The 14,915-nt window shown below is 42.6% G+C and overlaps 2 protein-coding genes across 3 annotated transcripts; both read right to left on the bottom strand.

The window, feature by feature from the left end:
• Positions 1-401: 401 nt before the first annotated feature.
• On the bottom strand, positions 402-4,514 carry LOC108245995 (bromodomain-containing protein 2). Of its 2 annotated transcripts, none has more exons than XM_017433297.3 (6): positions 4,391-4,503; positions 2,213-2,501; positions 1,972-2,109; positions 1,477-1,621; positions 1,189-1,352; positions 402-1,112 (listed from the first exon to the last, which is right to left on the bottom strand). In XM_017433297.3, exons 2-6 carry the CDS (start codon positions 2,474-2,476, stop codon positions 465-467), a joined length of 1,359 nt encoding a protein of 452 aa, XP_017288786.1. In that variant the 5' UTR covers positions 2,477-2,501; positions 4,391-4,503; the 3' UTR covers positions 402-464. The 2 variants fall into 2 exon arrangements, with proteins under 2 accessions (XP_017288786.1, XP_017288785.1); XM_017433296.3 differs by having other exon boundaries at positions 403-1,112; positions 4,396-4,514.
• Positions 4,515-4,922: 408 nt separating this feature from the next.
• Positions 4,923-14,738, bottom strand: tap1 (transporter 1, ATP-binding cassette, sub-family B (MDR/TAP)). The gene is made up of 14 exons (XM_017433291.3): positions 14,591-14,738; positions 14,353-14,488; positions 12,142-12,474; positions 11,479-11,680; positions 11,247-11,361; positions 10,660-10,790; positions 10,233-10,438; positions 9,897-10,094; positions 8,558-8,686; positions 8,284-8,478; positions 8,037-8,210; positions 7,481-7,640; positions 7,055-7,191; positions 4,923-6,965 (listed from the first exon to the last, which is right to left on the bottom strand). The coding sequence occupies exons 3-14, from the start codon at positions 12,460-12,462 to the stop codon at positions 6,735-6,737; spliced, it is 2,199 nt and encodes a 732-aa protein (XP_017288780.1). The 5' UTR covers positions 12,463-12,474; positions 14,353-14,488; positions 14,591-14,738; the 3' UTR covers positions 4,923-6,734.
• Between the last annotated feature and the right edge of the window lie 177 nt (positions 14,739-14,915).

The following is a 14,915-nucleotide window of genomic DNA, read 5'->3' as shown; positions in this document are numbered from 1 at the left end:
GCAAAAAAAAGAACAAATGTCTCCAAATTCACAGGACTTGTTGTCCATGATGAGAGGAATAAACACAGTTAAAGACTTGTTGGTAAATTAACTGGTTGTTGTTGGAAAATTAATTATCTAAATAACATTCGACCCAAATGTTATTTAGATAAAAGGAAAATACCACTTCAGGTGGAGAAAACCCGCGTAAAAATATTACAACAGTTCACTGCAAACCCATATGATGCACTTGATCCACTACAGATTACATGCAGTCTAACACCAGTTAGGTGTTGTGATGAAAAGCCATTTTATTTTCTGTTTTTCAAGAGTAGTCAGCTTGTAGGGCACCACAACTGCTTCCACCCACCTCCATCATCATCATATGAAATAACTTTTTGTCACAACAAAAAATAGTGGCTGGTAAAATATTTGAGTGACTGGTAAAAAAATTTTTAATTTCCACCCCTGACAGACTCTTCCTCTCACCTGATTTCAGCAGCTGCAGGAGAGCAGGGAAAGCTTGAGTAAGGTGACCCCACAGGTCCTAGTGCCTGACTCATTTGTTTAAACTGCTGCAAACAAACATCCTTCTGAAGCTTCTTGCAGCTGTAAACACGTACCTTGATGGTGCTGAGGTCCATGGGACATTTGATGATGTCATGATAGTCGTGCAGTCCTAGTGAGGTTGCGTCTACGGGCGTGTAGAAAGGCCAGGCGTAGCCGGCGTGTTTCTTTGACAGCATGTCCTTCAGCAGCCCGCCGCAGTACCTCAGCTGTGGACTCAGTTTGCTTTTCTTTGAAGGCTGAGGCTGGACAGAATCGGGCAAGTCCTTGTTGGGGGGTTTGATGGGGCGTCCGCTGCCCACCCTGCGACCCGTAGCCGACATCATGGGCTGGAGGAGGACAGGACCTCCGGGGCTCCTGACCAGGCCCATCCCAGGTGGAGTCTCCAGGCTCATGCCTCCCATGGAGGAGAGCGTGTGCATGGAGGTGTTGTGGACTTGGCCCCCGTGTCCTCCTTTCCCTAAGCCCACCATGTGGGTGGGCATGTGTGTTGCTCCTGACAAGCCCACAGAAAAGCCCATGGTGGAGGGGGTGGTGGTATCTGCTTTACGTTTGACACCTTTCTTCTACAGAAAGGAAGGAAGGTTAGAAATCACAAAGAAAATGCCTGAATGATGGCGGCCATCGTGTCCTTGTACACACCTTGGTTGTGGGCTGTGTAGGAGGCAGGCCCATGATGTTGGCTGGAGGCAGGCTTTTGGTCAGAACAGTCTGAGGAGAGTTGGCCAGCATGGAATCACCCGTGTCTGAAGAGGAAGGCGAGTACGCTGACTGGGACACTGCTGGCACCTGCTGAGCCCGCGAGGCTAAACACAGAGCGAGTACACGACGTTAAAAAGCTCCAGAAAACACTCGAGCTGAAGTTTACTTCCTCCAAATGATGGGGAGTTTGGAGAACTTTTGATGCCAAATCAAATTATGAAGACTCACTGTGAGATTTGCGAGATCTTCCCCGGCTGTTTTTGGTTCGAGGAGCTGGTGGAAGAAGCTCAACTTCCTCTTGGGGCATCTGAGCAACTTTCTGGAGAAAGATCTTCTCCAAAGACTGGGCCATCAACACAATGTCATCCATAGGCTACACGAGACAGAACATTACACAGAAACACTGAGAAATGAGAAATACTTTGGTTCTCAGCTACATTTTACATCACATTTTATTTCAGGACGTCTCAGAACGCTTCAGTTTTAACAGCCATTTGGCTCAGTTTAGAAAATCACTGAATTTGTGTCAGAGGAGCCACAAATGCTTATTAAAATCAAAACACTAATAAAAAAATCAAACTGTTATTTTAACACTTAAACTAAATGAATGTTCTTGTTTTTTCCATTTGCTTTGGGCTTTAGTCACCCTGTGATATCCCTGAGTAAGAACCATCAGATAATAAATGTTCTTTTAAACATGATTTGGTTTTACTTTTAACCTACCTTGTTGTAGATGTAGCAGTTAGTAAACATCGTGTTGAAGTCCTGTATGCACTCGCTTGCACTTTGGTAAAAGTTATTTTCCAAACGCTTCTTTATTGTCCCCATATCCATTGGTTGTTTGATGATTTTATAATAATCCTGAAAGAAGATGAAGACGGACAGCATTTCATTTCGTTGGTGCGACCATAGTCTGCAGAAACTCGAACCTCCAGACAGTTAAAGGAAGAAGAAGTCAACTCACCGGCAGGTTCAGCCTGTAGGCATCCACGGGCTCGTGGAAAGGCCAGGCAAAGTGGTGCCTCCACAGAAACTTTATCAGGGTTTTCTGGAGGTACTGCAGCTGGTTGGTCACGCGGCCTGGACGGACGGGATCCTTCACCGGGGGCTGCGGAGGGGCGGGGGACGCTTGGGGCATCGTATGTGGCAGTGAGGGGCTCTCGAAGTCCTCGTACAACAGGGAGGGTTTGCGAATGCGTTTGCCTGAGCTGGTGTGCTGGTTCATCATTCCACCGGACAACCCAACCAGGGAGCTGAAGTCAGGACGGCAGCAGCGCCACACAATGGAACCAGAGACAGAAAGGACTTGGATTTTATGTAGGAATGACAGAGTTCTGCTCTGCACATGCAAACTTGTTACACAAACAGGGAAGAATCAATATTTGTGTGGCAACACAGAGACGAAAAGAAAAGAATCAGAGACAGCCAGGCCACCTTCTAACAAATCAAGTGATTCAGACAATACATATTCACCTAAAACCTTGTTTTAACAGGGTTTTTTGACAATTTATTGTTCACTTCTTATTTAATTATAAATCAGTATATTTAAGTAAAATAACCAGTTAGTCATTTAAGTGCAAGATAATCAAAATGCATTGATAATAGTTATTTAATCACTCTGAAGCCCTCTGAATCAATGGTGCCTAAAGATTCCCAAACTTAACCACATAGCCGACATGAACACAAACACCGCCCCCGTCAGTTAAATAACTCTGATAGGAAACCAGATTCCATCAATGGGCTGCTACTTTTAGCACAGTCATGGGAAACACCACGACCTCCACAAACAGACGTCCATTTATTCCACGAAGAGGCCGAGGGATACGGCTCCAAAGGCACTAAGTCCCAAAAATATACAGGAAGCAGCTATTTTAATCAGTGGCTTATGAAAGTATTATTAATACAGGACACATTGTGAATTTAGCACCAAGGCTGAAGCACTCGGACATCATTATCAGCTAAAGCTAAAACTGTAAGGTAATAAAGTCCACAACAAACATGGGTTAAATTATATAACACTTTTATACATTCTGTCTGAGTGAATACAAAGTTATAATAAAAACTAATTTCTTTTATGTTTGTGTCAGATTAAATACGGTGATTAGAGTTTGGGAACAAAAAGAGTTAGGAGTTTAACAGTAATAACTTAGCATGCTGGTTATGTTATCTTTGATTTTCTTGAAAATTTAAACTGGGTTTTGCTGTGTTGTGGTTTTGTTTCTCCTCCCTGTATTGTCTTGACTTCTGTCATTTAGTTAAATTCATCCTTCTGAGGATGAGACTTAAACTTGACTCCTTCTGACAGAAGGATCAACTTGTGCTTCAACATAAAGTCATAAAGTCATAAATCCTCATCATCATCATCTTCATCTGAAGGCGGCCTGCTGGTTTAAAGCCACCAGCTGCTGGTCGCGTGCTTTCAACGCCCCGCCTCCGCTGTTTGTAAACACACACACGATTCACGTCAGAAACACAAAACGGACAACAGCATCCCATCAAAACTCAGGTGGTTTGTCTCATTCAACATGTAGGGTTTAATGAAACAAGCAGGCAATCGGTTCAGGTCATTAGTTTGTCCCCGCAGCAGATCAGAGAGGTGTCGGCTCATCGGCTGAAGCTAAGCTAGCTGCACATCCACCCATTCTGCCACAACCTCCAGCAAAGCTAACGGAGCTACAATCACCAACGCTGTGCACGGACGCCTGTTAGACGGGATAATTCACGGTTATCTGAAGGATGGAAGCATGAAAGTTGGAGGGGGGGTCATTTATCAGGCTGCTTCGAGCAATGAATGACCCGACTGACAGAAAGAGCTAACGGGGAGCATCCTGCTGAGAGCCGATCATGGGCTGCAGCTGTCATCTGCCTCAACCCTCCCGTCTACCGTTCAGCCGAAGGCTAAAAACATAAAGCAACACCAAAAAATCCAACCTACTAAATCAGAATCATGTAGTAACACAGAGATAACAGCCTGTTTCAGTAGCTAGCTAACTCTGTTTATAAGATAACGGCTGGCTCCGGGAGGCTAACGGTAACGCTGTCGAATTAACATGATAAAAATCTACGTCTGCGTGTCTCGGGAGCTGTTTAAAACCTACTAAATATAGTTTGTTTGCTTTAATGGACTCCAGATAATACCTACAATACCTGTCGTGGTGTGGGTTGATTGCAGCTTCCATCGGGCTGAGATTTCCAAGCATATATTTTTTTTCTTCCGCGCTGTCACTCCTCAACCGCAATTCAAGTCTAGAATGAAATGACGAACGCCCGCTCCCGCTTCACTCTATAAATACCCGTCACGTGACAGTGTCGCGTCTGTCCGGTGACGTATACACGGATACTGCATTGTGATTGGGTGAAATTTGCTGTCTGTCAAACAGGGACCACCCTAGTAGCACAATGAATACAACAGCCCCACCTGTTTTAGTAATAATTTTATTATTTTTTTAGATACCTCAGTAAAAGTGTCAAAAAGCAAAAGACCTAAATGTGTTATTAAAACTTACTGCTATTTATAATTTATTTCAAAACTAAACTAAAAATAACTTAACTAGTACTGTGGTTTCTGAGTTTAAGTTGCCCTAAAAGAAGAAAGGTCAACTTTCCAGATACTTCTAAATAAATCAGTTTAAAAAAAAATGTGTCCCCAAGAACAATCCCGAATACAGAAGGAATAAAAATTCATAGAAATGTTTATTGTGAGACGTTTAAGCCAAACAGAATGCTGCCAAAATAAAACATTGTAAGAACATCAGCGTAGAAAATCACATAAAAATGCACAGAATCAAGCTCACTAATAATTATCACATCTAAAACTGCAAAAAGTGTGAAGAAATAAACTCTTTAAGAGGATTTTAATTCACCGTCAGCTCAATGGGAGCAGCATTTAACTTCATTAAAGTTTAAATTGGGATTTTCTTCCAGTCAGAAGAAACGCTGTTTTTGTTTATTACTTTATTCATTATGGCATCATTTTTCTTTGGAGTATCAGGAAGATCTCTAAAGAACCTTTTTCCACCTAAAGCCTAAAGTCACGGCTTAGCTTCGATCCAGTTCTGTTTTCTGTTTCAACTTTAAAACCAATGAGGCTTTTTCACAAATAAATAAGAATAACATATGCTGTAAATGTTCTTGTCACATATTTTTAAAGTTTTCTTTTTTAACCTTCTGATTCACAACTTGCTGCTGCTAAAGAGTTCATTTTATTAAAACAACCAAGGTTTTTAAACAGCAGCTAAAACTTTGTTTAACGTTACAAATCGGAAGTCCAGCTGCCATCTTTTCAAGCACTTCTTATGTTACAGCTGTTTTTGGTCACTTCTCTTTATCGACCACAGTGTGTACCTATTATTTATTAAGAATTAATAAACAGAAATACTATTTTTTATAGTATTTCTTACATCTACAAAATTTAAATATGAGAAACGGCTGAACAAACTGCTTTAATGAAGAATCCATCATAGTGTTTCCTTACGGCCATATAAAAGCTGTGCAGTAGGATCTAAAGTTGGGTGATATGACAACAAATACAACAAAATAAAAGACTCCATCATCAACCCAAAAAGCTGCTATTTTCTGTGAATGAATGAAAATCAGGATGTTGCGTTTTAGAACTACAGTGATGACGTTTTCTGCAAAAAAGGCAGTGTGAATGCTGAGGGCTGAGAAACTGAATTGTTAAATTTAAACTGATCACAAAGAAAAACTAAAATCAGCAAAACAATAGCTAATAGCCTTAACCAGCCAAACAGTAGCTAAAAGATAAAATTAGCAAAAGAGTTAAAAACTAAAGGGAAAGAGTTGAGGAAGCTAGACTTAGACATGAAGCGACCCCTGAAGAGGGAAGCAGTTAAAAAGTAAAACTGAAGCGAGGACACTGCAGTAGATTTCAAAGCTCATTTCAGAAAGGAAAAAACGTAAAATAATTTAAAAATATATATAGAAATGACAAAAAAAACAACTAAATTTACGGAAGTAACGTCCTGAATGAGCTGAACGGTTTGATGTATGACTCAGCATTCACACAATTACTGATTTTTATGTTTTGTTGGTAGTTTGTGAACTAAACATCAACATTTCAGATGAGTTCTTTTACCCAGAATGATGTTTGATAGATAATAACAAGAGAAAGTATATACCAGTGGTGTCCAGTCCTGTTTGGCCACTAACCTGCAGGTTTTACATGTTTCTCTGCTTTGACACCTGATTTGAATGAATGAGTGATGAACAGGCTTCTGCAGAACTTGAAGACCTGCTGAAGAGCAGAGACACAACTAAAACCTGCAGGAAGTGGCCCTCCATTTGATTGGATTGGATATGCAAAATCTTTCAGATTATCCTGTGTAGGTGCAGTTTGTCAGACATTCAATGTGCAAATGTCTTATTAGGTCAAACTTAAGCAAACACTTGCAGTAAAGATTACGTCTCTTTAAAGTACAAGCTTGAGTTTGGAGCCTACGTTTTAAAAACCTTTAGTCATTTTCCAGTCACTGCTCATCGTTGCTCTCCTCTTTTGGACGGTTAAAGCCCGTTTCCTGCTTCTTTACCATGTCAGCATAAAGTCCACCTTTCTTCATCAGTTTGTCATGATTGCCCTCCTCCTTTACCGCCCCGTTGTCGAGGACTATTATGTGATCGGCCTTCTCCACGACGCTCATCTTGTTGGAGATCATCAGCACAGAGCAGCTCTTTACTAGCTTTGTCAGAGCTTCCCGGATCTGAAGAGGAAGAGCAAGATTTGGCGTTAAATGAAGAAAATCAACTATAAAAATTAGACAAATGCCTAAGAGACTGGATGATTTCCTGCCTGGTATTCATTCTCTGTGTCCAAATCACTGGTGGCGTTGTCCAGGATCAGGATTTTCGGTTTTCTGATTAAAGCTCTGGCTATGGCAATGCGCTGCTTCTGGCCTCCAGACACTTGGCCTCCTTTTTCCCCAGCATCTGCACACAGGAGGACACATTTCATTCTTAAAGAGTCCTAACACAAGGTGGAAATGAATTATCCCAGCAGCTAACAGATCACATGAGATGTAAGACATCGTGCCTCACGTCATTTACAAGATTTGACCAAATTAGCTCCATCATTTCACATCATAAGATGATTTTACTCTAAAACTCTGCATTCATCAAGGAATGCTTGGCCTTTAATTGAAACTCAGATGTTTCAGACATCATCTGAGAGTGAAAGAAACAAACATGAACCACGACAGGAATCCTTTCCGGGTCGAACCTGTGTCGTATCCGTTTGACAGCTCAGTGATGAACTTGTGGGCGCTGGCCAGCTCGGCAGCTTCGTACATCTCTTCATCGGTCGCATCCTCGTAGCCGTACTTAATGTTTTCACGGACAGAGCGAGCAAACAGCACGCAATCCTGGCTCACCACGGCAATCTGCCAACAAACGCAGAAAAAAAAAAAAACTTCAGTGGTTGTTTAGGTGTTTCAGCTGATCCTGGTCACCATGAGGACAACAAGAGAATAAAAACAAATGCTCACATAAGAAAATCCATGAAAAAGCAGGGAAATAATGTTGTGTTTTCACATGCAGAATTTAGTTTTTTTGCTGTACAGCTGCACATTCCAGGACCATAACGAGGATCTCGTCCAATTTAAAATGTTTGATCGATCGTTTCAGTTTGGTAAACACATTTTCAAAAGACTATAAACATTTCTGCAGAGTCAGTTTTTTAAAATGATGATAGTTTTTATGCTGTTTGCTATGACAGATGACCACATTGAGGAATAAAACCTCCACAGAGCTCCTTTTGTGCCCTGCCAGCCCCTGACCTTTTTCCGCAGGTACTCGTCTCTGTAGCTCAGCAGTTGTTCTCCGTCCAGGAGGATCTCTCCTTCTTGCGGCTGGTAGAACCTCTCCAGCAGTTTGATGCAGGTGGTCTTTCCTGATCTGTTCAGCCCAACAAGAGCAGTGATCTGGCCCGGCTTCACCTGCAGAGATACGCCCTGGTGACATAAAGGTAGACGTTAAAACAAACCATCAATGTAAGGAATTACTGACACAATAAAGAATGCATACCTTCAGCACCAGACTGTTTTCATCAGTCTTTTCAGAATAAGAAAACTTGATATTTTTAAACTGAATGCATCCTTTGAGATCCTCAGGAGCCAAAGAACCTGACGGGGGGATTTTTGGTTTCCTGTTGAGATACTCGAAAATCTTCTCAGAGGCACCGATAGCCTTCTTCACCTCTGGGTAGTAACGCATCACAGCCTGGAAGAGAAGAAGTGGTGAACACTGAAAATAAGGCATTAAAACCAAGTGGTTCTCACGTTCGTGGCCTGGGGCTCACCTCGACAGCAGAAGCAAACTGCAGCTCGTAGAGAACGAATGAAACCAGGTCTCCGCTGCTGACGGTCCCCCGGGTCACAAGAGTCCCGCCGTAGTATAAAATACACACCTTCAAGGCCAGAGTGGTCATCTGAGGAAACACGAAAACATGAAAACAAACGTTTACTCATCAGTCCTCACTTTATTTGGTTTTTATTCGTCACATTAACTGCAGTGACTGCTCCTCAACAACTATCAACTGAGAAAATGAAGTTTAGTTGAAGTTGGTGATTTTTTGTTAAATCCCACTGTGGAGGTTTGTACCTGTGTGAAGGTCAGTCAGGACAGTTTCTCTGCTTCAACTTCAAGTTAAATTAATTACAGATCTTTCTGACCAACGGGTTTTTCTGCAACATCATCGGAGAGCAGTGTGTGTAAATAAGAGCAGAAATCTGACCTCATTTAGGTCTGTTAGGGCAAAAACAAAACAAAAAAAAGCCCTGAAGCACTGACGAAGAGGCTGTCCTAAACACCAGAAAAAAGACTGAGCCAACAATAATTTTACAACTATTAAAATTGACATTATTAATATTTACCACCTGGCTGCTCATGCATTCAGTAATCTTTGTGAGCAGGAAACTCATTTATGATGAAGGAGCGTTTCTAAAACATTAACACAGCTCAGCAAGAAAAGATGCAACTTTCTGGTAGAAATAAACATGTTCACAATTTAATAAAACATGTTTTGGTCCATTTAGTCAGAAGCTTTTAGGGTGTCAGAATATTTAAGTTGTCCTAAGATATTCAAGCTGGAGAAACTTAGGATGAGTTTGTTTGATCAGGTGGTTTTTATTATTTTTATATGAAGGTAACAAATGTTACATCATCAGAAATGGATCACTACATTCATAAAGACAACTAAATTCAGAATCAGGAGGAATTTTTTTTAATATATTGAAAATGCAGAGACTGAAGACCCATAAAGGACAGATGATTTAGCATATTTCCTTTAAAGTAGCATCTCACAGGACAGCAACTGTTTAGATTAGTTGGCAACTCCAAACTGCAAGAAAAAAGGCCATTTTTTTGTTGCAGTCCTTCTGAATTCTGCCTGTTTGCAACAGAGGGACCAGCAAACGTGCAGTTGTTGAAAATAATGACCTTCTACGCCGTGCACATGATTTAGTTGTCCACCTCCACCCACATCAGTTCACTTTGTGCCCACCCTGGCAGCCACCCCCACATTATGATTTAATCTAGAGGAGAACAGGACATTTTGGGCTGTAGCCTGTGAGACGTTTTGGAAACTCCCTCCCTCCAGAGTGGCCAACATTTAGTGAAACAGCTTGTATTCGACTCACGCTGTTGGCCCAGGTCGAAGCTGCATATGCCACCGCCTCCTTTTTATTCAGAGAGTAGGTGTCGTCCAGACGCTTTCTGTACTTCTCTGTCTCGCCGTCCTCGTTGGCAAAACTCCTCACCGTCTTCATGCAGGAGAAGGTCTCCGTGGCCACCTGGTTGGCCTTCGCCAGAGACTCCTGCACCTTCACAGCGATGGTCTAATGCATAAACAGACAGAACCAGTTAATTACATCATTTCATGCACTGAATTAAGAACAAGCTGCCTCCTTTGATCAGTTTAGGATGTTATCTGACTGACAAGTGATTCCAGTTGTTGTTTTTTTAAGTGATGTCACCTGGTGGAAGTGTCCAGTGAGCTTGGGGATGACCCAGATGATGGGAAGTCCCATACAGGTGAGCAGGGTCATTTTCCACGACTGGCTCACCATGAAGGACAACAGGAAGCCAAAGCGGGCCGTGTACCACATCAGGAGGCTCAGCTTCTCGCTCAGCGCCTCGCTCATGTCGTTGGTGTCCGTGGTGATGCGGGACACCAGCTCACCTGAGAGGAAACGTGTTCATTAGCTTTCCTTTTTTTAATTACAGCTCAAAGAATTTTATTGTATTATCACATCAGAATTAAGGAAACTGCCGTGCAGATGTTTAAAACCGTGAGGCAAAGGGAAGCAAACAGATGCAGCACATATGTGAAGGAAAATGGCTCCAGGATTTGCTGCTTGTTATCATGTGGAGAGTCAGACTGGTTGTTGGAAGGAGCTCTACCTGTGGGAGTGGCATCAAAGAAGGCGATCTCCTGTTTCAGCACTGCCTGGAAGACGGCTCCCTGCACCGAGGTGTGAATGAGGCTCATGGTGATGTTGTATATGAGGTCACACACAAACTCAAACACAGCGCTGGAACACAGAAACAAAAAGGGTCAGAGAACACAAAAACATCACCGGAAGCAATTCAAGGATTTCTTACAGCTTGCTGCATGAAAGGCGACTTAATGAAAGTAATTATTGGAAAACTGATTAAAGACTGCAGCCTCATTCAAGATGACCGCTAGAGCAAACACAAGAATGGCTCAGTCAGTTTCAGAGATATTGAGCTAAAGTTAAGTGTGGTAGTAGCTGAGAGTATTCTGAGTTTTATGTTTAAAAGATATTATCATCCAAATTCTTTTTCTACTGTTGGGTAATTTATTTGTTCAGATATATAAATAATAAAAGAGGAGAAATATGAAAAAAATATAGATTTCTTTGTTTTGGAGCTAGAAACTATTATTAACTATATTTGAAACATATTTAATGTTCGAGTAAAGAAATAAAAGCAGGTAGGAACTGTGAGATGATGTAATTGGATGTTACCTGGCTATGGTGAGTAAAGTCATGATGGTGATGGCCTGCGAGAACGCATCAGGCTCTTCTTCGTTCATGATCCAGTCAGCCATCCGGCCCGTGTAGTGAGGGATGGCCATCTCACCTGCAGTCAGGAGGTCAGACGGTGAAACCAGTGAAGTACAGAGTCTACAGAGTCCGCTGGCTACGACATGCACAACTTCAACGCAACAGATCTAAAGAACGCCATCCTCCAATGTACCGCAGGACGAGAGAACCACGAGGATCAGCACTGCGACGAAGCGCCACAGGTACGGCGTCATGTATCCCATCAGCTTCCTCATGGAGGCGCTGCTGTCCAGCCTGGGCTTCTTCTCAGACGGCGCCCTCCTCATGAAAAAAGACGAGACGTATCGGCTCCAGTAGAGCCAGGAGACTGCGGTCACGGCGTAACCCTGCAGCACCTGCAAACCAAACGGCAGCTTTCAGACATCGAGCATCAAATCTGTGCTTTCAGTACGGACAAACGAATCACTGAGTTTCAGAAAAGACAAAACAAAAAGCTTTTTTTACTGACTGGTAAAACTTTTCTAATGTTTAACAGGGCGTGTTGTTAAATGGTTTAGTCAAAGTCATGAGTCTCTCTTTTTTATTTTGTGGGTCAAAACCAGAAATGTTTGGGAACCACTGCTGCAGTGAGTAAATAAATGGATTAAAGACTTTCTGTGAGGCTGATCAGCAGAACATGACTCACTATTATCTGTAATTTGGCAATAAATGATCTTTTTTCGAACATAAACTTCCTGCAGCGCATAAAAACACACCATTTCAGACCAACATCTACGTCTGTCGCCCCACTAATGTAAATAAAACAATATAAAGTCTATACTGACAGTAGAACTAACTGCACAACGCGTTCACTCACCCGTTCCCAGGAGCACCATCCCCACAGGTCCCCCACCGTGGACTGGCCCAGCCCCCACAGGAGACTGACGTACACCGGGAAGTGGAAGCAAAGGACCCCTAAGCTCTGGAGCCCCTCGAAGCTCCTCATCCACGGGAGGCCTCCAGGGTAGGTGAAGACGAGACACATGAGGACGGAGGCCCTGGTCAGTGCTCCCCCCCACAAGGTGATGAAAGGGTGAGGGAGGAGGAGCGGGGACAGCTGGGCCAGGCAGACGGCGTGCATCACGCACACGTCCAGGCAGACGCAGAGCAGAGGGAAGAAGTAGCTCATTTTCTGCATAATGAGGAGATTCTGCAGGAAGAACAGAGACAGAGACAGAGACCCGGTCAGAGTGATGAGAAATACTTCCTGTTTCAGGAGAACGTCAGAGATGAAGCAGTTCGACCAGAGAAACCATCAGAAAATCTGCTCTGCAGTCAAAGGCACTTTATTGTTTTCAACTGGTCATCTGGCATTCACAATTCTTTAAAGTGACAGTTTTATTCTTTTAAAGAGGGGCTCTGTGGGAAGTTTATGTTGCAGACAGCTTTTTAAACGACCTGAGTTTGGAGACAGAGTTTAAATCTGACCCGACTGGTGAGCTAACAGCTCGCTCTAAGGCAGGGGAGGGCAACCCTGGTCCTGGAGGGCCACCATCCTCCATGTTTTACCTGTTTCTCTGCTCCAACACACTTGATTCAGTGGTTAAATCACCTCTTCATGTTCTGCAGAACATTGATTCATATCAGGTGTGTTGGAGCAGAGGAACAAGTAAAACCTGCAGGATGGTGGCCCTGCAGGACCAGGATTGGACACCAGAGGGGATTCCTGTCGTCTTAAACCAGCTTTAATCTCAGGAGTTTTACAGGAATCCATGCAAACAAATATACTGAAACCTTCACAGTCCTGTTAATTTCAGTTACACGGTTATTTACATAGAATTTAATGGTTAACTGTAAGTGCAAACAGGGGCAACAGCAGCTAGCTCTAGCACTTCCTGCAGGAATCTCATAAACATTTTTAAAGACTGGAGTCTCAGGTGCTGACGCTGCTTGTCGATCTGAGAGAAGTTTTAAAGCTACTCACTGCAAAGTCATGACGACAGGTCAAATAAAATTACTCAGGAAGTAAGAAACTACATTTGCACAATATTTTTTTCTCATATCAGTGGTTAATGTGTCCTTGAATTAAAGAGTTGTAAGTAAAATTTGTGACCTCCCAGGTGTGTTTGTTTACCTACAGAAACGACCGAAGTGACTGAAACGATATATTAAACCCGTAAAGTCGTTGATCTGGAGGTCCAGGTGTGTGTGAATGCTGAGAATGCTGTTTTTCTCTCTTCTCTTCTCGTCAGCAGCAGATTCAGTCTGAAACACCTCCCTGATCCCACGCTCGTCAGTTTCCCTCATATTTGTTTACCTGCGCGGACGACGGTCAGCCTGATGTAAGTCAAGCTTCCACGGTGGATTCAGCAGAGGCCTTTGTTTACATTGAGTGCGTACCCACATTTCAGAATATCAGCACATCTGGAAAACTACTGGACTAAACGCTTTCAAACTGCACCGATCGATAAAGTTCAAGATAACCTTTTAATGTTTGATTTCATATTCTGCAATAAGTACCTTTAATTGTTTCTCAGGGGGCAGCTCGCAGGTTCGAGCCCAAGTGGAGTCAGGACGGACAGAACAACAACCTTTAATTGTTTATAACCTTTCCATGAAATCTCCCTTAAATTCAGCTTTTCTGCAGCTTTAATTCACAGCAGATGTTATCTCCGGACAGCCTCTCCTCTCGTCCAGTTTCCTCAACTTTTTAAAGACTTTAGAGTCACTTTATTGTATAACAGACTAGTATTACAGCACTATAATAGTGCCAAACGTTTTATTTTGTATTTATACCCGTATTGTGACAAACCAGGCCTGTAAAAAAACCCTGATTAAAGAAATACTTTCAGTTTCTGCAGATGGTTTTAATGCTTTCATTTTCTCTTAAGCTGCTCATTTCTGAGAAACACTGAGTCAAAAACTGCAAACAGTTTCACAGAAAGACACGAACAAACCACACCAAACACTCCTGCATGTGATAGAAGGTAAAAAAAGGTAAAATAAAGTAAAATATGTGATGTGAGGTCATGTTTACAGGACAGACGCTAACAGTAAAGTTGGTAATAAACCCTAAAATCCAGCCTACCTTCTTAATATCTGCTCGGAAGGCAAGCGAAGGCTTGATGGACGTCTGGAAGCTCAGAAAGATTCCAGTTTTATCCCCAAACTGTCAAAAAGGTGTCTTTCTGCTCGGCGGCTCGGTGAGACGTCAACACGTCGCCCTGCAGGAGTCAGAGGACAGAGAGTGAAACTGAAACCAACAGACCCGCGGAAAGTCCCTGAACGTCTCAGCAACAAGAAAAGACCCTTTCCTCCACACTCACCCAACATCTCAGGAGGAAATCTTCTTTATTCATATAAGATCCTGCTCCATGCGGAAGGATCCTGTGTTTTGTAACCGCGTTAAATGACGCCATGAAGCAGTTTGAAGGAAGCGGCGCAACAGCGACGCCACGTGGCCAAAATGAGAACTTCAACTTCTTTGTTCTTCGGTTTTCTGTAGGCATTATTGGCATAGAGTGTATATTTATATATACGTGTGTGTGTGTGTGTGTGTGTGTGTGTGTTTGTGTGTGTGTGTGTGTGTGTGTGTGTGTGTGTGTGGCCATGTATTTGATACATTGTGGGGACAATTTTCCTAACATGTAC

Source organism: Kryptolebias marmoratus, linkage group LG16, assembly GCF_001649575.2.
Source record: "Kryptolebias marmoratus isolate JLee-2015 linkage group LG16, ASM164957v2, whole genome shotgun sequence".
In the NCBI taxonomy this organism is placed as follows: Eukaryota; Metazoa; Chordata; class Actinopteri; order Cyprinodontiformes; family Rivulidae; genus Kryptolebias; species Kryptolebias marmoratus.
Note: the sequence above shows the minus strand (reverse complement) of the source record. Positions and strands in the feature narration are given on the sequence as shown.